The sequence below is a fragment of the Miniopterus natalensis genome, chromosome 1, assembly GCF_054644295.1.
Source record: "Miniopterus natalensis isolate mMinNat1 chromosome 1, mMinNat1.hap1, whole genome shotgun sequence".
Taxonomy (NCBI): Eukaryota; Metazoa; Chordata; class Mammalia; order Chiroptera; family Miniopteridae; genus Miniopterus; species Miniopterus natalensis.
The window spans coordinates 125628482-125652594 of NC_142081.1; the positions used below are offsets into that span (position 1 = coordinate 125628482).

Sequence of the window (24113 nt, forward strand, 5' to 3'; positions counted from 1 at the left end):
GAGCAATATTGTTGGAGAAGAAGTTCATTTAGTCACCACTTCAAATATCCCATATGACATCTTTATGTAAAAAAGTAAAAGGATTTTAAGTTAAGAGGTTGTATGTTTCCTCTATAATCACAGTATGAGAAACTTGTTAAGACAGTACCTTTTGTTTAGTTTTTATAGCAAATGGATTACACTAACTATATAAATACTTGGTATTGCATATTGATTTTACTCAGCAAATAGTCACTAAAACTAGGAACTGAACAATACTTTCCTGGAATTAGAAATCAATGCTTAGGGATAAAAACGACTCCCCTTAGCCAGTGGGCAAGGATCCCAATGACATTCGTTTTGTTGTTCTTAAAGAATCTTCATTTACGAAGGAAAATAATATTTGCTGTTATTTTCTGCTTTGTGAAAACCATCAGTAAGAGCCCCTGTTAGACTAAGGCCGTTGACTGTAGCAAAATAAAGAAGAGAAAGGAAAGAGGTCTAGTTCATATGATTTCATAATAATTAAATGTAAGTGTTATCATGGAGAGGGAAATCCAAGGTGGTTCCCTGATAGGTCTCCAGCGTGCACACTGGCGTGTGAAGTGGAGGTGGAGAATGGGACTTTATTAAATGAACAGGGAAGAGCAATAGCTCAACAAGAAAGACCAGTTTTTATCCATACATGTTGAGGTTGTTGGGGTGTCCATGGTCATCTTTTTTTTCCTTTATTCAAATAGATCTACTGCAGTCGACAGAAGAAGCAGTAAGAAGACCCAGTTCCAAGAGAGGTATGCTTGAAATCACCCTCTGCCTCTAATCATGTGGAACATACCATCCCGCATCAGAAAATTGTCACATAATGCCATTCTGACAGGGCTTGCTGAACCCACAGCTAGGTGGGCTTACTCACTAGAAAATTCATAGGACTCAACATGTAGTTTTACTCTTACTTATGATTTACTAGAGTGGAAGGATCATAGGACATTCTGGAAGGAGAATATGTGTGTGTGACAAAGTGTGGAGGACAGCAGGCACTTGCTTGCAAGTCTCTCTCCCTGTGGAGTTCCCAGGATGTGCTCAAGTATTCCACTGTCAAATTCTGACAAGAAATGTGAAATGCCTTCTACCAAACCGCAGAGTCCCTTTAGACTCAGTGCCAAGGGTTTTATGGCACCATAGTCACATCGGCATCTTCCCCATAATGTGTGCATAAATTCTAGATGGCCAGATGGCAAGCAAGTGTTCAGAATGAATCCCATTGTTTGTACAAATTCCTGGATCACGCTGGACGGGCTCGTATAGTGTTTCTTAATTTCTTCCTTAATAGACTAGTAGTTATTATTATTTAAATAGTTAACTGTAACAGATTTTCAAACTTGAGCAATATTGTTGGAGAAGTTCATTTATTTAGTCACCACTTCCAAAATCCCATATGATATCTTTATTTAAAAAAGTAAAAGAATTTTAAGTTAAGAGGTTGTGTATTTCCTCTATAATCACAGAATGAGAAACTTAACATGTTAAGACAGGATCTTTTGTTTAGTTTTCATAACAAATGTATTACACAATGTATATAAATATTTGTTATTGCATATTGATTTGTTTCAGCAAAAAGTCACTAAAACTAGGTACTGAAAAATACTATCCTGGAATCAGAAACCAGTGTTTCAGGATAAAAACGAGTCCACTTAGACAGTGGTCAAGGATCCCGATGAGATTGGTTGTGTTCTTCTTAAAGAATCTTCATTTACGAAGGAAAATAGTATTTGCTGTTATTTTCTCCCCTGTGAAAGCCATCGTTAAGACTAAGGCCGTTGACTGTAGCAAAATAAAGAAGAGAAAGGAAAGAGGTCTAGTTCATATGATTTCATCATAATTAAATGTAAATGTTATCAGGGAGAGAGAAATGTAAGGTGGTTCATTCATAGGTCTTTAGTGTGCACACTGGCGTGTGAAGTGGAGGTGGAGAATGGGACTTTATTAGATGAACAGGGAAGAGCAATAGCTCAACAGGAAATACCAGTTTTTTTCCATACATGTTGAGTTTGTTGGGCTATCTAAAGCATAACACACCCAACATTTTGGATACAGCTTCTATGACTTTTTACCCTGTTTTTTCAACAACTCCTTTTCATAGGGGTGCCATGTTTTTAGTGTCATAAAATATTAAGGAAAAGTTTAGAAAAAAAGAAATGGAACCCTGTAATCACTAGAACACTGTTGTACTAGCTTTGACAATTACTGTTTTTATTTCACTACGCTAGTTTCTTGATTCATTCAGAATTATTGTCAAAAGGAATTAAATGTCCTTAGAGAAAATTGCCAGGGCAATGTTTCATTTCATTTATAGGCACTTACATAGAGTACAGACGGCTGTCTATCATTAGGTTTCTGCATTTTGTATGTTGAGGAAATTGCCTTGTTTTGTTTTCCACATTATTTTCTGACATCATCATTTCATTTATCTTTTTGTTCCTCTATTCAAATAGATCTACTGCAGTCTACAGAAGCAGCAGTAAGAAGACCCAGTTCCAAGAGAGGTATGCTTGAAATCAGTCTGCCTCTAATCATGTGGAACATACCATCCAGCATCATAAAATTGTCACATCATGCCATTCTGACAGGGCTTGCTGAACCCACAGCTAGATGGGCTTACTCACTAGAAAATTTATAGGATTCAACATGTAGTTTTACTCTTACCTATGATTTAGTAGAGTGGAAGGATCATAGGACAATTAGGAAAGAGAAAATGTGTGTGTGACAAAGTGTTGAGGACACCGGGCACGCATTTGCATGAGCTCTCTTGCTGTGTAGTTCCCAGGATGTACTCAAGTATTCCACTGTCAAATTCTGACAAGACATGTGAAATGCCATCTACCAGTCCCAGAGTCCCTTTAGACTCAGTGCCAAGGGTTTTATGGCACTCTAGTCACATCGGCATCCTCCCCATAGTGTGTCCCAAAATTCTAGATGGCCAGATGGCAAGCAGGTGTTCAGAATGAATCCCATTGGCTGTACAGACTCCTGGATCACGCTGGACAGGCCTTCTATAGTGTTTCTTAATTTCTTCCTTAATACACTAGTATTTATTATTATTTAAACAGTTAATTGTAAGAGATTTAATAGCTTGAGCAATATTGTTGGAGAAGAAGTTCATTTATTTAGTCACCACTTCAAATATCCCATATGATATCTTTATGTAAAACCTAAAAGCATTTTAAGTAAAGTGGTTGCGTGTGTCCTCTATAATCACAGTATGAGAAACAACGTGTTAAGACAGGATCTTTTGTTTAGTTTTTATAGAAATGGATTACACTAAGTATATAAATACTTGTTATTGCATATTGATTTGTCTCAGCAAAAAGTCACTAAAACTAGGAACTGAACAATACTTTCTTGGAATGAGAAATCAATGCTTAGGGATAAAAATGACTCCACTTAGCCAGTGGGTAAGGATCCCAATGAGATTGGTTGTGTTCTTCTTAAAGAATCTTCATTTACGAAGGAAAATAATATTTGCTGTTATTTTGTCTCCTGTGAAAGCCATTGTTAAGAGCTCCTGTTAGACTTAGGCCATTGACTGTAGCAAAATAAAGAAAAGAAAGGAAAGAGGCCTAGTTCATATGATTTCATGATAATTGAATGTAAATGTTATCATGGAGAGAGAAACCTAAGACGGTTCATTCATAGGTCTCCAGTGTGCACACTGGAGTGTGAACTGGAGGTGCAGAATAGGACTTTATTAGATGAACAGGGAAGAGCAACAGTTCAACGGGAAAGACCAGATTTTCCCATACATGATCAGTTTGTTGGAATATCCATGGGTAACTCAGCCTACATTTTAGATACAGATTTTTCACTTTTTACCTTTCCCTGTGAACAACTACCTTTCATAAGAGAGCCATGTTTTTAGTGTCATAAGTTATTAACAAAGATGTTAGAAACAAACAAATAGAACTCTGTAATCACTAGAACCCTATTGTACTGTCTTTGAGAATTATTGTTTCTCTCTCACTACCCCAGTTACTTGATTAATTCATATGGATTGTAGAATGGAATGAAACTGTGCTTAGTCCAAGAAAAGAGCCAGTGTGATGTTTCATTTCTGTTTTAGTCACTTTCATACAGTAGAGCATGTTGTCTATCATGAGGATTCTGCATTTTCTATTTTGAGTAAATTGCATTGTTGTTTGTTTCACATTGTTTTCTGTGTTCATTGTTTGATTTATCTTTTCATTCCTTTATTCAAATAGGTCTACTGCAATGTACAAAAAAAGCAATAAGAAGACCCAGCTCCAGGAGAGGTATGCTTGAAATCACCCTCTGCCTCTAATCATGTGGAACATACCATCTGGCATCATAAAAATGCCACATAATACCATTCTCTTAGGGGTTCCGACCCACACCTAGGTGGGCTTACTCACTAGAAAAATTCATAGGACTCAACATGTAGTTTTACTTGTACCTGTGATTTACTAGAGTGGAAGGATCATAGGACAATCGGGAAGGAGAAAAGGAGTGTGTGACAAAGTGTGGAGGACACGAGGCACATGCTTGCAAGAGCTATCTCGCTGTGGAGTTCCCAGGATGAGCTCAAGTATTCCACTGTCAAATTCTGACAAGACATATGAAATGCCATCTACCAGTTCCAGAGTCCTGTTAAAGTTAGTGCCAAGGGTTGTATGGCATCCTAGTCACATCAGCATCTTCCCCATAGTGTGTGCCAAAATTTGAGATGGCCAGGTGGAAAGCAAGTGTTCAGAATATATCCCATTGGTTATACAACTCCTGGATCAACCTGAGTGGGCTCCTATAGTTTTTCTTTATTTCTTCCTTAATAGACTAGTATTCAGTGTTATTTGAACAGTTAATTGTAGGTGATTTAAAATCCAGAGGAATATTGTTGGACAAGAAGTTAATTTCTTTAGTCACAACTTGTAATATCCCAGCTTTATGTAAAAAATAAAAGGATTTTAAGATAAGAGGTAGTAGGTTTCCACTATAATCACAGTATAACACACTGGACTTTTTAAGAAAGGATCTTTTGTTTAGTTTTTACAGCAAATGGATTAAACTAAGTAAAGAAATCCTTGTTATTACATACTTTTTTGTCTCACTGGAAAGTCACTAATCTAGGAACTGAAGAATAGTTCCGTGGAACCAGAAACAATTGTTAAGGATAAGACTGCCAACACTTAGCCAGTGGGCAAGGATCCCAATGAGATTGGTTTCTAAACATCTACCAGTAGTACAGAAGTCAGAGGCAATGGCAGTTGAGAAGCAGAGGTTATGTTACATATTATACCAACAAGGTCTCACTATGATCAACTTCATTCGTCACAAGTCAAAACAGAATGAGGCATGTTGACTTCATTAGAACAAGACGGTCCTTCTAATTGTTGAATAATTGTCATGACACTAGTTTCCTTAGAACCACATGCTGTATTGCCATTGTTCAAAAGATAATCATAATAAATATTCAAATAATGCTATACGGACTTAACAAATTATAATAAGAGCAGAGAAATATTTCACAATAAGTAGAATGGCAGTGTGCTACCCAGCTGTGGCACTGAGTTGATTGTGCCTGCCACGTGAAATGCATGAGGACACCTTAAACTTAGTATACCTTCAACCAGAGCTTGTGTAAGTTGGTTTTTCAAATTATAGAAAACATAAAGATGAAATCGAGGTTTGATCTTGAAGATGTTCATAATATCAGAGAGCTGTGCCTGGTTTGTTTCTGTGTGTTTTTCAGAAACAGAATTTTGAAAGAAAATTAAAAATTCAGTTAATCATCGATCCTCTTAATGGTTTGCTATTGAACTCTCAGGTATCATTTAGGTGGTAGGTGTTATACTGATGTTGCAGAATTCAAACATTTAAAAACCCGCTCCCTGCCCTCCAAGAACTTATTATCATTGTCATTTTTATTATTTCCTATGCTTTACTCAATGCATACTAGATGCCAGAGTGCACTAGGAGCTTACCCTTGTCATTATTTATTCTTTTCATTGGTGTGTAGTATGTGCCAGACACTTTAAAGCCATGATGAGGACTAGAGTTTGAAAAATGTGGGTGAGGCCTTGGCCAGGTAGGTCAGTTGGTTAAAGCGTTGTCCCCAAATGCAAAAGTTGTGGGTTTGGTCTCTGGTCAGGGCACACACCAGAATCAACCAAGGAATGCATAAGGTAGTGGAAAAAGAAATCACTGTTTCTCTCTCTTGTTTCTCCCTTCCTGTCTCTGTCAGAAATCAATTTAAAAGAAGATTTATAATTAGAACATAAAAAGTGTAGGTGGGATGTAAAGTAAGCATGCAGAAGGTGAAGAAATTTGCCAGGAAAAGTGACAGAAGAGGGATGTTTAGCTGGAGGAACTTTCCGTTTGGCAGTGGGAACAGCAGTGCAAGGGCTCAGATGTACAATAGAACTTTGCAGCATTAATGCCCAGTTCAGTACTGATGATGCACAAGGTGTTCTATGGGAATGGCTGGGCATGAGGTGAATACCTAGCGAAGGCAAGCTTATGAAAGTCTCCTACACCAGAAAGGAAGAGATCTTACCCTATAAGCCTTGGGCTGTCAGTCACATAGAATGGTCTTAGCTTCAGAGGATCGGTGGCCTAATTAACTGTGGCCAAAGCAATAGGAACCAGGGTTGTTTTGGTTTTTCGTGATGTCATCAGGATCCCAGTTGTCCCTTTCCAGGTGCATGGTTGTCAGCGTTAATGTGTCCTTTCCTGGCCAGCTGCTTAGCGAGGGCTCCGAGGCATCATATTCTCACATGACAGTGTGTAAAGGCTTGAAGGCCTGCTTTTCCTTATGCGTTTCTCCTTTCCTTTGAAATTTCCTGTTAAAAGTATAGTTGGCACACAATATATAACTTTCAGGTGTACAGCATGATGGTTTCACATTTATATACTTTAGGATGTGATGACCACGCTAAGTCTAGTCACCCTCTATGTCCGTGCAAAGTTACTATGGTACTGACGCACGTCCTGTGCTATACACTGCATCCGGGGTGCTCACATATGATATAACTGCAAGGTTCACTTCTTATTCATCTTCTTTTTTTTCATACATCTCCTCAACTCATTAGCCTTTGGCAACCATGAGTTTATTCCCTGTGGCTATGGGTTGTTTTTCTGTTTGGTTTGTTTTGTTCGTTTTAGATTCCACATGTAAGTGAGACATACTATATTTGTCATTGTCTTATTTCACTTAGCATAACAGTTTCTTGGTCCTTTCATGTTGTGGTAAATGGCAAGATTTCCTTTTTTTCATGTCTGAGTGATATTTCATTTATGCCATATATTGTTAAATCTTCTTTTTACCTATCGAACGGCACCTACATTACTTTCATATCTTAGCTATTGTAAATAATGTTGCAGTGCATATAGGGGTGCAGATATCTTTTCAAATCTGTGTTCCTGCTTTTGTTGAAGAAATGCCCAGAAGTGGAATGGCAGTTTTATTTCTAATTTTCTGAGGCATCTTCATGCTGTTTTTCATACTGCGTGTACCAATTTACAGTCCCACGACTGGAGTGGGAGGCTTTCTCTTTTCTCCACATCATGGCCAACACTATTTATTTATGTATTTATTTATGTATTTATTTATGTATGTATGTATGTATGTATTTATTTATTTATTTATTTATTTATTTATTTATTTATTTATTTATATCTGAGGGCAGCTATTCTGAGAGTCTGAGGTGGTCCTGCATTATGGCTTTCATTTGCATTTCCCTGATTGGTGATGCTGAGCTATATGTTTCTTTTAAATATGAGGAAAACTGAGGGGCTTGCAGTTGACTTCAGCTAACATTTTATAGGCTTGGGGTACATCACATGCTCACTCCTAAAACACTTAGTGGTAAACTAGGTACTGTGATTAGCTTAGTATAATCATTTCTCTTTGTGTATCAAGACAGTAAATGTCCAAATACAGCTGGGGATCTCAAGCAAGAAGGACGACTAAGGTAGAAGGTCAGCCATATTTACTACAGGGATTCATTGGAGGGCACTGAGCAGATGTGTCATACGATTACACTTGTTGGGGGCACTCTGGTTTTGATATGAAGAGGTGGTCAGGATGCTTTTTCTGTAAAGGTGCTGATTTTAGGTCATGTCGCCTGTCATATCTCCTCAAGTCTGCCATTGTAGTGTGAGAGCAATCACAGACAATATGTCAAGGAAAAGGCAGGACTGTGTTCCAGTGAGACTTTATGTACAAAACCAGATGACAGGTTGTATTATTGCCCATAGTCCCTAGTTTGCAAAGTGCTCATGTACAGGACAGTTTGAAGGAAACCACATAAAGACAAAGGAAGCTTTGCCTCCTTGGACTACCCTCAGGGCATGATGAAGCTCTCATACATGCATGCTGAAATCCCATACATGCTGAAATCAAGTCAGGAGGGTCAATTTATTCCATTGAAGATGATTGTGTTTTTCTAAGCGTATGTCTTTCTCGTTTGTTATGCTTAAAAATTTTAATTTATGAAGGAATAATAATTGTATAATTTTTGCCCCTGTGAAAGCCAATTGTTTGACTTGGGCAGTTGACAGTAGCAAAATAAAGCAGAGAAGGAAAAGATGTCTAGTTCACAGGATTTCATGACCATTAAGGGTAAAAAGTTAGTAGAGGGAGAGGAATCTAAGCTGGTTAATTCACATTTCTTCACCTTGTGCACTGGCATGTGAATTTGACATGGAGAATAAAACTCTTATCAGTTGAACAGGGAAGAGCAACAGTTCAACAGGAAAGACCAGTTTTCCCCCATACATGTTGAATTTGTTGGAATATCCATGGGTAACTCACCCTATATTTTGGATACAGTTTCTTTGACTTTTACCTTGTCCTGTCAACAACTACCTTTCACAGGAGAGACATATTTTTAGTGTCATGAGATATTAAGAAAGATGTTAGAAACAAACCAATAGATGTCTGTAATCGATAGAACCCTATTGTACTATCTTTGATAATTGTTTTTCTAGCACTATCTCAGTGACTTGATTGATTCATATCTATTGTACAGAGGAATGAAATCCTGCTTAGTTGGAGAAAATTGCCAGTGTGATGTTTCATTTCCTTTATATGCACTTTCATATAGTAGAGCATATTGTCTGTCATTAGGATTCTGCATTTTCTATTTTGAGTAATTTGCCTCGTTTTTTTCTTTCACATTGTATTCTGTCGCCATTTCATTTACCTTTTCATACCTTTGTTCAAACAGCTCTCCAGGAATCTTCAGAAGAAACATCAAGAAGAACCGATTCCAAGAGAGGTATGCTTGAAATCACCCTCTGCCTCCAGTCATGTGGAACATAGCATTCTGAATCATAAAAAGGCCAAATAATGCCATTTTGTTAGGGGTTGCTGAACCCACACCTAGGTGGGCTTATTCACTAGAAAAATTCATAGGACTCAACATAGAATTTTACTCCTACCTGTGATTTACTAGAGTGTAAGTATCATAACACAATCAGCAAGGAGAAAAGGTGTGTGTGACAAAGTGTGGAGGACACCAGGCACAATCTTGCAAGACCTCTCTCCCTGTGGAGTTCCCAGGATGTGCTCAAGTATTCCACTGTCAAATTCTGACAAGACATGAGAAATGCCATCTACCAGTCCAAGAGTCCCTTTCCTCAGTGCCAAGGGTTGTATGGCACCCTAGTCACATCGGCATCTTTCCCACAGTGTGTGCCAAAATTCTAGATGTCCAGATGAAAAGGAATTGTTCAGAATGAGTCTCATTGTTTGTACAAACTCCTGGATCAAGCTGGACTTGCTCTTATAGTGTTTCTTAAGTTCTTCCTTAATAGACGAGTATTTATTATTATTTAAACAGTTAATTATAAGAGATTTAGAAACTTGACCAATATTGTTGGAGAAGTTCATTTATTTAGTCACCACTTCAAATATCCCATATGATATCTTTATTTAACAAAATAAAAGGAATTTAAGTTAAGAGGTTGTATGTTTCCTGTATAATCACATTATGACAAACTTAACTTTTTAAGAAAGAATCTTCTTTTAGTTTTTAAAGCAAATGGATTACACTAAGTACATGAATACTTGTGATGGCATATTGATTTGTCTCAGTCAAAAGCCACTAAATCTAGGAACTGAACTATACTTTCCTGGAATCAGAAACCAATGCTTAAGGATAAAAACGACTCCACTTAGCCAGTGGGCAAGGATCCCAATGAGATTGGTTTTGTTCTTCTTAAAGAATCTTCATTTACGAAGGAAAATAATATTTGCTTGTATTTTCCCAATGGTGAAAGCCTTCGTTAAGAGCCCTTGTTAGACTGAAGCCGTTGACTGTAGCAAAATAAAGAAGAGAAAGGAAAGAGGTCTAGTTCATATGATTTCATGATAATTAAATGTAAATATTATCATGGAGAGAGAAATATAAGAGGTTTCATTCATAGGTCTCCAATGTGCACACTTGCATGTGAACTGGAGGTGGAAATTGGGAGTTTATTAGATGAACAGGGAAGAGCAACAGCTCAACAGGAAAGACCACTTTTTTCCCATACATGTTGTTTCTTGCTATATCCATGGGTAACGCACCCAACATTTTGGATACCATTTCTATGACTTTTTACCCTGTTTTTTCATTAACTCCTTTTCATAGGGGTGCCATGTTTTTAGTATTATAAAATATTAAGGAAAAGTTTAGAAAGAAAGAAATAGAACTCTGTAATCACTAAAAAACTGTTGTACTAGCTTTGAGAATTATTGTTTTGCTTTTGCTACCCTAGTTTCTTGATTCATTCAGAACTATTGTAAAAAGGAATTAAGTATCCTTAGAGAAAATTGCCAGTATGATATTTCATTTCATTTATAGGCACTTGCATATAGGAGATCAGGCTCTCTATAATTAGGATTCTGCTTTTCCTATTTGGAGGAAATTACCTTGTTTTTTTGTTACACATTGTTTTCTGACATCATCGTTTCATTTATCTTTTTCTTCCTTTAATCAAATAGATCTACTGCAATCCAAAAAGGAACCAATAAGAAGACCCAGTTCCAAGAGAGGTATGCTTGAAATCACCCTCTGCCTCTAATCATGTGGAACATACCATCCCGCAGCATAAAATTGTCACATATGCCATTCTGACGGGTTCCTGAACCCACACCTAGGTGGGCTAACTCACTAGAAAATTCATAGGACTCAACATGTAGTTTTACTCTTACCTATGATTTCCTAGAGTGGAAAGGTCATAAAATAATCAGGAAAGAGAAAATGTGTGTGTGACAAAGTGTGGAGGACACCAGGTAACCACTTGCAAGAGCTCTCTCCCTGTGGAGTTCCCAGGATGTGGTCAAGTATTCCACTGTCAAATTTTGACAAGACATGTGAAATGTCATCTATGAAACCCCAGAGTCCTTTTAGACCCAGTGCCAAGGGTTTTATGGCACCCTAGTCACCTCTGCATCTTCCCCATAGTGTGTGCCAAAATTCTAGATGGCCAGATGGCAAGCAAGTGTTCAGAATGAATCCCATTGGTTATACACACTCCTAGATCACGCTGGATGGGCTCCTATTGTGTTTCTTAATTTCTTCCTTAAGAGACTAGTATTTATTATTATTTAAACAGTTAATTGTAAGAGATTTTAAAACTTGAGCAATATTGTTGGAGAAGAAGTTCATTTATTTACTCACCACTTCAAATATCCCATATGATATCTTTATGTAATAAAGTAAAAGGATTATAAGTTTAGAGGTTGCATGTGTCCTCTATAATCACAGTCTGAGATACTTAACATGTTAAGACAGGATCTTTTGTTTAGTTTTTATACCAAATGGATTACACTAAGTATATAAATACTTGTTATTGCATATTGATTTGTCTGAGCAAAAAGTCGCGAAAACTAGGTACTGAAAAATACTATCCTGGAATCAGAAACCAATGCTTAAGGATAAAAACGACTCCACTTAGCCAGTGGGCAAGGATCCCAATGACATTCATTTTGTTGTTGTTAAAGAATCTTCATTTCCGAAGGAAAATGATATTTGCTGTTATTTTCTGCTTTGTGAAAACCATCGGTAAGAGCCCCTGTTAGACTAAGGCCATTGACTGTAGCAAAATAAAGAAGAGAAAGGAAAGAGGTCTAGTTCATATGATTTCATGATAATTAAATGTAAGTGTTACCATGGAGAGAGAAATCTAAGGTGGTTCACTAATAGGTCTCCAGCGTGCACACTGGCATGTGAAGTGGAGGTGGAGAATGGGACTTTATTAGATGAACAGGGAAGAGCAATAGCTCAACAAGAAAGACTAGTTTTTTTCCATACATGTTGAGGTTGTTGGGGTGTCCATGGGTATCTTTTTTTCCCTTTATTCAAATAGATCTACTGCAATCTACAGAAGAAGCAGTAAAAAGACCCAGTTCCAAGAGACGTATGCTTGAAATCACCCTCTGCCTCTAATCATATGGAACATACCATCCCACATCATGAAACTGTCACATAATGCCATTCTGACAGGGGTTCCTGAACCCACACCTAGGTGGGCTTACTCACTAGAAAATTCATAGGACTCAACATGTAGTTTTACTCTTACCTATGATTTCCTAGACTGGGAGGATCATACGACAATCAGGAGAGAGAAAATGTGTGTGTGACAAAGTGTGGAGGACACCAGGTACCCGCTTGTAAGTCTCTCTTCCTGTGGAGTTCCCAGGATGTGCTCAAGTATTCCACTGTCAAATTCTGACAAGACATGTGAAATGCCATCTACCAAACCGCAGAGTCCCTTTAGAGTCAGTGCCAAGTGTTTTATGGCACCCTAGTCACATCGACATCTTCCCCATAATGTGTGCCCAAATTCTAGATGGCCAGATGGCAAACAAGTGTTCAGAATGAATCCCATTGGTTGTACACACTCCTGGATCATGCTGGATGGGCTCGTATAGTGTTTCTTAATTTCTTCCTCAATAGACTAGTATTTGTTATTATTTAAACAGTTAATTGTTGGCGATTTAAAATCTGGAGCAATATTGTTCGAGACGAAGTTCATTTATTTAGTCACGACTTCTTATATCCCATATTATGTCTTTATGTAAGAAAGTAAAAGGATTTTAAATTAAGAGGTTGTATGTTTTCTCTGTAATCACAGTATGAGAAACTTCACTTGTTAAGAAAGGTGTTTTTGTTTAGTGTTTATAGCAAATGAATTACACTAACCATATAAATAGTTGTCATTTCATATTGATTTGTCTCAGCAAAATGTCACTAAAACTAGGAACTGAACAATACTTTCCTGGAATCACAAACCAGTGGTTAAGGATAAAAATGACTCCACTTAGCCAGTGAGCAAGGACCCCAATGAGATTGGTTTTGTTGTTCTTAAAGAATCTTCATTTACAAAGGAAAATAATATTTGCTGTTATTTTGCCCAGTGTGGAAGTCATAATTAAGACCCCTGTTAGACTGAGGCTATTGACTGTAGCAAAATAAAGAAGAGAAAGGAAACAAGTCTAGTTCATATGATTTCATGATAATTAAATGTAAATATTATCATGGAGAGAGAAATCTAAGATGGTTCATTCATAGGTCCCCAGTGTGCACACTGGTGTGTGAACTGGTGGTGCAGAATGGGACTTTATTAGGTGAACAGGGAAGAGGAACAGCTCAACAGGAATTACTAGTTTTATCCCATCAATGTTGAGACAGTTGTGATATCCATGGATAACTCACCCTACAGTTTGGAAACAGTTTCTTTGACTTTTTACCTTGTTTTTACAACCACTGCCTTTCATAGGAGAGCCATGTTTTTAGTGTCATAAGATATTAAGGAAAAGTTTAGAAACAATGAAATAGTTCTCTGTAATCACTAGAACACTGTTGTTCTATCTTTGAGAATTATTGTTTTTCTTTCGTTATTCTAGTTGCTTGATTCATTCAGAACTGTTTTAAAAGGGAATTAAAGTGTCCTTAGAGAGAATTTCCAGTGTAATGTTTCAATTCATTTATAGCATCTTCCATTCTGTAGAATATGTTGTTAATTATTTGGATTTTGTTTTTTCCATTATGAGTAAATAGGATATTTGTTTTTTTCACATTGTTTTTGACATTATTGTTTAATTTATCTCTTTCATGCCTTCCTTCAAATAGTCCTACAGGGATCTTCAAAAGAAGTATTAAGAAAAACAGACTCCCGGAGAGGTATGTTGGAAATCACCGTCTTCCTCTAATCATGTGGAACATACCATCCTGCGTCATAAAAATGCCACATAATGCCATTCTGTTAGGTGTTCCTTAACTCACACCTAGGTGGGCTTATGCACTGAAAAGATTCATAGGACTCAACATGTAGTTTTACTCCTACCTGTGATTTAGTAGAGTGGAAGGGTCTTAGTTCAATCAACAAGGAGAAATGTTTTGTGTGACAAAGTGTGGAGGACACCAGGCACAAGCTTGCAAGAACTCTCTCCCTGTGGAGTTCCCAGGCTATACTTAAGTATTCCAGTGTTAAATTCTGACAACACTTGTGAAATGTCACCTACCAATTCCAGAGTCTTGTTAAACTCAATGCCAAGGGTTTTATGGCACCCTAGTCACATCAGCATCTTCCCCATAGTGTGTGCCAAAATTCTAGATGGCCAGAAGGAAAACAAGTGTTCAGAATGAATCCCATTGGTTGTTCAAAGTTTTTAGTCACAGTGAATCCCTCCTTACCTGTTAAGAAATTGTGTATACCCTCTCCTGATTCAGCTTATCTGGCACCAACCCAGGGTTAGCCATTTGAGTCAGACTTTCTGTGGATAGCTGGTTTAGGCTTGCTGTGTAATATTTTTCTGCCCAGCAGTTATTGTCCTGACTGAATTTTTGGGATTGACTTAAAATTTTATTTTGAAAGCAAGTAATATGATTATATAACATTGTGCTGGTTTCCGTTGCATCATGCATATTTAATAGCAATGCCAGCCACTTTTGTTACTCTTGGTGAATATTTCACAGGTATTTGTATATAAATGACTTGAGCAATATTAGGCATTTATAATCTTTTCTTTTTATTCGAATAATGTTTCAAGATCATTTTTAGATAAAATCAGCATGATGATTTCTGATTTAAAATAAAAATAAAAATTGTCTTTTAATTATAAGTATGATTTAGTTTTGATTTATATTGCACTTATTCCCTGTTTATAATTATAAAGAAGATAGTCAATGATATTTATCAGTGTTTTTCTTACCTTTCCTAGTACATATACAATTCAAGTCATTTGCTTGTTTCTATCTTTTCATCTGCTTTATTCAATTGAGGGGATAATATCCATATTCTGATACTTGGATATTTCTTTTTTATATATTTATTAATTTTAATTTATCTTTATTTTTGAAAGTATTACAGGTGTCCCATCCCCCCGCCCCCCAATTGATCCCCTCCACCTCGTTCCCACCTCCTCCCGAGGACTTTACCCCATTATTGACTGTGTCCATGGGTTATCCATATATGCATATAGCTTCTTTGGTTAATCTCTTCCCACCCTCCATCCCCCTTCCCTCTTTTCTCTGAAATATGATCATCTGTTGCATGTGTCAGTGTCTCTGGATCTATTTAGTTTGTCAGATTCTTTTGTTCATTAGCTTTTTATTAAAGAAGACCCTTCAACATTTCCTGTAGTGCTGGTCTGGTGGTGATGAACTTCATTAGTTTTTTCTTATCCTTGAATCTCTTTATCTGACCTTCAATTCGAAATGGTAGCTTTGCTGGAGAGAGCAATCTTGGTTGCAGTTCCTTATTTTTCATCACTTTGAATATTTCTTGCCTCTCCCTTTTGGCCTGCAAATTTTCTGTTGAGAAATCAACTGACAGTTGTATGGGCGCTCCTTTGTAGGTAACTAACTGCTTTTCTCTTGCAGCTTTTAAGATTCTCTTTTTGTCTTTAACCTTAGGCATTTTAATTATGATGTGTCTTGCTGTGGGCCTCTTTGGGTTCCTCTTGTTTGGGAAACTTTGTGCGTTCTGGACTTGTAAGTCGATTTCTTTCCCCAGGTAGGGGAAGTTTTCTGTAATTATTTTTTCAAATAGGTTTGCAATTACTTGGTGTCTTTCTTCCCCTTCTGGCACCCCAATAATATGAATGTTGGGCCTCTAGAAGTTGTCTCAGAGGCTCCTTATACTATTTTCATATTTCTGGATTCTTTTTTCTTTTTTCTCATCTGTTTCAGTGCTTTTTGTTTCCTCACGTTCTGAATTGCTAATTTGATTCACAGTGTCCTCTACTCTACTGTTGATTCCATGTAAATTATTCTTCATTTTAGTTCGTGTAGCCTTCATTTCAAATTTGTACTTTATTATGTCATTGATGGTCTCACTTGTTACTCTTACTAATGTGCTTTGAGCATCCCTATAAACAAAATTCTGAACTCTGTATCTGTTAGCTTGCTTGGTTCTATTTCATTTAGTTCCTTTTCTGGAGATTTCTTTTGTTCTTTTCTTTGTGACATGTTTCTTTGCCTCCACATTTTGGCTGCTTCCAAGTGTTTGTTTCTATGTATTAGGTAGAGCTGCTGTGTCTCCTGGAATTTGTAGAGTGGCTTTGTGTAGTAGGTGTCCTGTAGGGTTCAGTGGCTCAGCCTCTCCAGTCACCTGATCTGGGGTTTCTAGGTGCTCCCCTGTGTGGGCTGTGTGCTCTGATTTGTTGTAGTTGAGGCTTGGTTGCTGTTGCTGTCCCTGGGAAAAATTGACCTGCAGGCCAATTGGCTATGAGGACCAGCTGCAACTACAACTAAAGAGCTCGTGTGCTGGAGGCACCCCTATGGATCAGGATTTACTTCAGTGGAGCTTTGGTGTGCACCAATTGTGCCCCTTGAGTGTTTCACTTGTGGATGTAGTAGGGTTATAATCCAGCGTGGTCTAGTCTGACCACCAGGTGCACTGTCTCTGGGGCCTCCTGGGAGGTGCAAAGTCAGCCTCTGCCAGTGCCTTGCCCAAGTTCACCCAGCATGAGCTACACAGCAAACCGTAGTTGGCCGCTACTTGCGCTGGGCTTGGAGGTGTCCAGGAGAGGCCAAGTTATGCAGGCTGCCACTAGTACCAGGGCTGTGGCCACTCACAAGACATGTGGGGCATGCTGCTGCTTGCTTGAGAGATTTTAGGAAAGTCCTAAATAAATGATTTGAGAGGCCACTTGCATAGAAAAGCCACTGGAAATGGCTCGGTTGAACTGGCACGTAGGGCGGGACGGGTCTCCTGGAATCACCGGGGCGAGGCCAAAGGTGTGAGTCAGTTGGTAGAGATTCAAATATGCCACCTGCCTGCTGGCTCTGTGGGGGGAGGGTTTGAGAAAGGAGCAATGGCCTCTGCCAACTCTTCTGCCTGGGAGAAAGCTGCCCCTCTACCTCTCACTCTGATTTCAGGGAAGTTAGTTCCTCCCCAAATGTCCCAGATCCTTTCTTTTTTTTTTCTTTTCTTTTTTTAAAATATATCTTTATTGATTTCAGAGAGAGGAAGGGAGAGGGAGAGAGAGAGATAGAAACATCAATGATGAGAGAGTCATTGATCAGCTGCAGCCCACAACAGGGGCATGTACCTTGACCGGGAATTGAACCCTGATCACCTGGATACTAGATCGACACTCAACCACTGAGCTATGCGCAGCCCGGCCACATCCTTTCAAGTTGCTGCCCAGAGCTGGGGCTCAGAGGGAGCGTGTCTGAGTGAGTTCATGTGCAGGCCCTTTAAGAAGAGGTGCCTGGGACTCCCGCAGCCTCCGCATCCCTAGGCCAGAGTCCCCGCTGGTTTTCCCAGACCGAAGTTGTGGGGCGTTCTCTTCCCATTCCTGAAGACCTGGGCTGGGGGGCCTGATATGAGGCTCGGACCCCTCGCTCCTCTAGGAAACCTCTACTGCCAAGATGTCCCTCCCAGGTTTATCCTTCGGCTCTAGGTAATCACCTCTCGGTGATTCATCCCCAATCCGCCCGCCTCTCCCCCCCTCCCGCTGGACTCGGTGCTCCTTCAGTTCCCTCCTTTAGGACTTCTGTTTAGCCAGGTTTCAGGAGGTCCTGAGTGATGGTGGTTCTGTATTTTAGTTGTAATTTTGATGTGGTTGTGGGAGGCAGCGTGTACAGCTGTTATCTATGCTGCCATGTTGTTTCCTCACTGGATCTTTATATTAATTTTGAAGCTGCCTGTGTCTTGAAAATAGTGTTAATATGTTGCTCTATGTTAATAGCAGGTTCAGCAGATATTGTTTAAAAAACAATTAGTAAGCATTATTTTTTTAAAACATTTTTAGATTCATAGCAATACTGAGTGGGAAGTACAAGAGTTCCCATAAACCCCACATCCCCATACACACAGCCTCCCTCAGTTTTGACATCCTGCACCAGAGGGGTACATTTATTACAACGGATGTACCTGCACTGACTCATCATCATCAACCAAAGTCCATAGTTTACATTAAGGTTCACTCTTGGTGTTGTACATTCAGTGGGTTTTGACAAATGTATGATGATATGTGTGGACCATTAGGTATCATAGAGAATCGTTCCACTGCCTTAAAAGTCCTCTGTGCTCTGCTTCTTCATCCCTCTCTGCTCCATAAGCTCTGGAACCCACTGCTTCTTTTACTGTCTCCATAGTTTTGCCTTTTCCTGACTGTTGAATAGTTGGAGTCATATAGTGGGTATCTTTTTGAATGTTTAAAAAATTAAAATCCTGAGGTACTTGAATGTAGTTACCCAAGATGTTCTTTGTCCTTTGTGGTTTTGTTCTTGTTCATCAGCATAGGATCTGATGACATATGCCACACAAGCCAAAAAAGCATGATTTCCATAGGCATTTGCCACCTAATGGGGAGGGTTGAGAAAAATGACCTCATGCACTGCTGCAGGGCACTAACTGTTTGAACCACGCTGCTGTATGTGGTGGGTCCAGATAGACTCTAGCAATGGAAGGAGACAGTCTCAAGGGGTTATACTTTATACTACTGGAATTAAAGTCTTTCTTACTTATCTCGCAATTGGGTATAGGAAGAGAAAGGGCCTGTTTCCTTTGTTTTGCTGTGCTGCCAAGTGTAGTGCTTAGTGACCAAATTTCCTTGTGATAGAGCGTTTCATCCTAAACCAGCTAGTCTTCACTGAAGAGCTGGAGAAGTGGCCATTGTGTTATAGCAAACTAAGCACACCCTCTTCTAACTGCTCTTCATGGCAGGAGTCCGGAAAACTCATGCTACTTAAGTTTGATATTGTTCGTTTATGATACTGCTTCTCCTAATGATATCGTTTTCTGTCAGTCTGATGGGGTTTGGGTAGGGTTATGTTCATTGTAAATAGCAGTTCATATGTAGGTATCACATTTTGATGGAGCCCACTCTTTTCTTTTCTCTTGCATTTGATATATTTAAAAAAGGGAAAGTAAATGTTCCTAACGTATTAATGGCTTATCCATTATATCATTACTATTCACTCTAGTATAGTCTTCAGGTGTGGTCCCAAAGGAATCCTTCCTAACAAAGCATTAAAGTCCTGTATTTTTCTATTGTTGCTTTAAAGTGTATTTTACTTTTTCTTTAATAGGGGGTGAGAGCTCTGAAGAAGACTGTTTAAGGAGGTAGGATTTTAAAAAATTATGTTAGTTAAGAAATGCATTTCTAGAGTGTTCTACTGTGGGGTAGGCCCAATATTATGTAATTAACATGTTACATAGTCATCACAATAGCTTTGCAAAGTAGCTATGCTATTATAGCTTACTTTTTATTAATTAGGCAACTGTGATTCAGGGAGGTTGATTAATTGACCAATGACTCCAACTACTGACCCATGACTTGACTGTCAATCTACTTGGCTCCCAAATCTATTCTGTGGTCCCTCAACATACACTGATAAGTCCCTGTACAGCACTGGCATCGAGATAAGGATGCAAATCATATCAACTCAGAAAGTCACATCTAACTGTGTGTTAACTCTGATTTAGTTTTTCTAAGAGGCCCAGTTAGTCCAAGCATTTGTCTTGCTATACTTGACAATTGCAGTGGTAACTAGTACCTCCTTTTCCCATTAAAGGCCTTAGGGCACTTCACAGTTAGCTATGGCCACAGAACCAAAGGTTTTATCCGCAAGGCCTAATCAGACAAGTGTTTCTAGGTATAATGATATCACTTCTTCTTCTTTAAGTGAATTCCTTATCTGTAAGTAACAAATGTCTATGTGTAGACCATGTTATGTTAATTAAATTCGACATCTATTTAGAGGATATTTCTAATTGACTACTTTATTTACTGACTTCCCAGTCTGGTTTTCCCCTCAGGCTAGCACCTTTGCCTAGTTGTATTAAGTTTTTTCTTTTTTTCCTAGAGTCCTTTTTTCCTCTTCCATGACTTTTCTTGATATTTTTACTTTCTTCTCTATTTTTGGTGTTTCTTTCATTGTGCTATTTTTTTCCCACTTCTGCCAGCGGTGGTGTTCTCCATTTTTCTATAGACAGAATCAAAGGCACATAGAATTTCAGGAGTTTAAGGAATTTTAGCAATTAATTAATGAGAAAACCTTCTAGCACTTCAACCTGTGTTTCATAACCTGGTCAAGTGGTTGTTCACATGTAGAATTTGAAACTCCAAGAGATTAAAGCGACTCTTTGGAACATAGTAAGTGGTGGAAATGAAATGTAAACTCAGGTTTCTAAGTGTTATAATCTTCCCTCTTTATCATCCTGTAGGTGAGTGTTTTAATAATAGAAATATGGGGAATGGGTCTAGTGAACACAGTGGATAGAGGTTAGGAGTGGAATTAACGGGAATCCCAAGTTTCAAGATGAATAACACTGGGTTGGGATAGGAATTAGAGTTTTAGAAAAGAGATGAGAATATGGGGGTTCATGACAAGTTAATGATAAGTTATAAGAAGGAAGCCCCAGGATGTTGGTAGTTGTCTAGAAAGGCACATTAAAAAAAGGGGCTTAGGAGAATCCTGATGAGGTTGCTGCTCTTTTGTTTGTTTATTTGGAGGAACTAGGACAATTACAGAAAGATATTAAAATACTTTGAGCCACTGGAAAGATTCTTTTGATCACAAGCAGGACTGTGGTATTATCTACCTGAACTCTGACTTACAGAGTGGGGCTTTTGGTCCCATTGAGTCTTAGGGGACTGGAGATTGCTGAACGACATAGATCTATGGCCTAAGGCAGGTGTCTTCTCACCTCTTCCTCTTTTCCCAATTAGCTGATGTGCTTCCCATGTACACGCAGGGTTGGGCAGGGGCAGGACTAGCTGTCAAATCAGTAATGGGGTTGGGTAGTTGATAACACGCCTATATTATGAGTGAATCACTGAGACTCCATTTAGTTTGTTTTCCAGGAGCAGGGAAATAGAGAGCTCCTATTCTTGGTAATTGGAGCCCAGCCTTGTATCAGGAGTCTGTGCCTTCATAGGTTGAAGATTTAAAGGTTGAAGACTGTCATTGAGTCTGCAGAAGGGTGATCTGGGAGTGGGAAGGCTAAGAACACATAAATTTGTTCATTGACATTTGGACATTTAGCTTTTAACCATTTCAGGGAACTTCCTGTACAGTTTTAGGGTAAAAGGAAGGAATGGGTTCTCCTTAATAAGTGGTTTCCATGTTCAAGAATCAAGAGTGCCATTTTTACTGATGTAGATTAGTCTTTGAAGCAGGGACAGATGATGGGGAAGAGACAGTGTATCTTTCTACCTTGGTTTAAGTCATCAGATTTGTTCCAGTTCAGGTTACAAATTTATGTTAGCCATTAAGTGGTAGAAAGAAATTAATCTCAAGCAGAGTGTGTCTTCATTAAATAGTTCATAGGTTGGGAGAGGTGGCAGCAGAAATAGATAACTAAAAGCTTTTCTAAAACAGGGGCCTGATGTTAATTATATCAAGAATCTTCATTTGATACATAGATAGCTGATTTTTCGCTTAAGGTTTTTTGTTGCTTTTTTTAAAGAAATGAACTCACTCTTTTTGTTTGTTTGTTTGTTTGTTTGTATATTTTACTGTAAAGACTTTCCAGCAAACCTGGCATTAATGATTCAGTTCCTATATCCCACCATGAAGATTTCAAGGTAATGTGCTCTCTTGTGAAATGAATTTTCCTGCCCTCAATTTAATTTTGCGTGGTAGCACTTACTCTTAAAATTTTGTAGTAGACTACCTTTAGGTTTGTACCAGAAAATTAGTCTTTTTATTTCTAAATCCTCAACCAAGGATATATATTTTTTAAATTGGTTTTAGAGCAAGAGTAAGGGTTAGAAAGAAAAATCAAGAGGCTATCTCCCGAGTGTGCCTCAACTGGGATTGAACTGGCAACCTGGGTATGTGCCCTGTGAATCAAACCCATGACCCTTCTGTGCATGGGATGATGGTCCAACTAACCGAGCCACACCAGCCAAAGCAGAAAATTTGTCTGTTTTATTGCGTGATTCCTTTTACATGCAATTTCTACAATAAGTGAATCTATGGAGACAGAAATCAGACAAATGGTTGCCAGAAACTGCAGTAGGGGGATTGGGGAGCTATTGTTTCATCGGAATGGAGTTTCCTTCTGGAGTGATGAAAAGTTTTCAAACTAGATAGAGGTGATCATTGTACAACATTGTAAATGTAGCAAATGCTACTACATTTTTCACTTTAAAATTGTTAACTTTATGTTTGGTGAACTTGACTCACTAAAGATAGAATACTGTCATAACAACAATCAATCAGTCGATCAAATTAAGGTCACGTTACACATTTTAAAACAATCCGATGGGCTCATTTAAAACACGTATTCTGGTGAAAGTTTGCATTGTTAATTTGAGGTTTCTTGTTTCTTGAGGTAAACCTGTATTGCTATGAATTTCCCTCTTAGGACTGCTTTTACTGTGTCCCATAGATTTTTGGGTGGTCTGTTATCATTTCATTTGTCTCAAGATATCTTTTGATTTCTTTCTTGATCTCATTGTTAACCCATTCACTGTTTAGTAACAAGTTATTTAGCCTTTATGTGTTTGTGTGGTGTTTTGTTTTTGTTTTTGTTTTGCAATTGATTTCTAGTTTCGTACCATTGTGGTTGGAGAAGATGTGTGAAATGATTTCAATCTTTTTAAATTTATTGAGGCTTGTTTTATGGTCTAACATGTGGTCTATCCTGGAAACTGTTTATGTGCACTTGAAAAAAATGTATACCGTGCAGTTTTGATTTTTGTTTTTGTTTTTGTTTTTTTGTTTTTTTGGAAGATCTCACCGTTGATGTCAATGGGGTATTAAACTCCCCAACTATGATTCTACCAATATTTGCTTTATATATTTAGGTGCTCCTATGGTGGGTGCATATATGTTTACAAGGGTTATTTCTTCTTGTTGGATTGATCCCATTATCATTATGTAATGACCTTCTTTGTCTCTTGTTGTAGCCTTAGTTTTAAATTCTATTTTGTCTGATCAAAGTAGTGCTATCCCAGCTTTTTTGTTTGCATTTGAAAATTTTTTAAAGTAATTTTTAAATTTATTGACTTGAGAGAGAGAGAGGAAAGGAGAGAGACAGACAGAGGGATAAAGAGAAACATTGATTTGTTGTTCCACTCATTTATGCATTCATTGGTTGCTTCTTGCATGTTCCCTGATGAGAGACTGAACCCACACACTTGGCATATCAGGACGGCCAACTGAGCTACTTGGCCAGGGCCCGTTTTGTTTGCATTTGCAAGAAATATCTGTTTCTATCCCTTTACTTTCAGTCTGTGTGTATCTTTCGCTGAGGTGGGTGTATTGTAGACAGCAAAGGTAGGGATCTTTTTTCTTTTTTTAAAATATATATTTATTGATTTCAGAGAGGAAGGGAGAGGGAGAGAGAGGGATAGAAACATCAATGATTAGAGAGTCATTGAATGGCTGTCTCCTGCACACCCCCGGCTGGGGATCGAGCCCACATCCTGGGCATGTGCCCTGACCAGGAAGTGAACTGTGATCTCCTGGATCCTAGGTCAATGCTCAACCGCTGAGCCAAGCCCAGCCAGGCAGGATCTTGTTTTCTTATCCATTCATCTACTCCATGTCTTTTGATTGGAGCATTGAAGCCATTTACATTTAAAGTGATTATTGATAGGTACACCCTTATTCCTATTTTATTCTTTATAATTATGTCCCCTCTGTTTTTCATATTCTTTGTATAAA

The 24113-nt window shown here is 38.3% G+C and overlaps 1 protein-coding gene across 1 annotated transcript in view; it reads left to right on the plus strand.

Annotated features, from left to right (window-relative positions):
* LOC148094384 (uncharacterized) overlaps positions 1 to 20714 on the plus strand; it is a 61105-nt gene extending 40391 nt beyond the window's left edge. Inside the window, exons 14-15 of the mRNA XM_087825650.1 lie at positions 14112 to 14162; positions 19524 to 20714. Coding sequence (XP_087681776.1) covers positions 14112 to 14162; positions 19524 to 19561 — 89 coding nt within the window. The 3' untranslated portion in view covers positions 19562 to 20714. The remainder of the gene's footprint in view (positions 1 to 14111; positions 14163 to 19523) is intronic.
* Positions 20715 to 24113: the final 3399 nt, after the last annotated feature.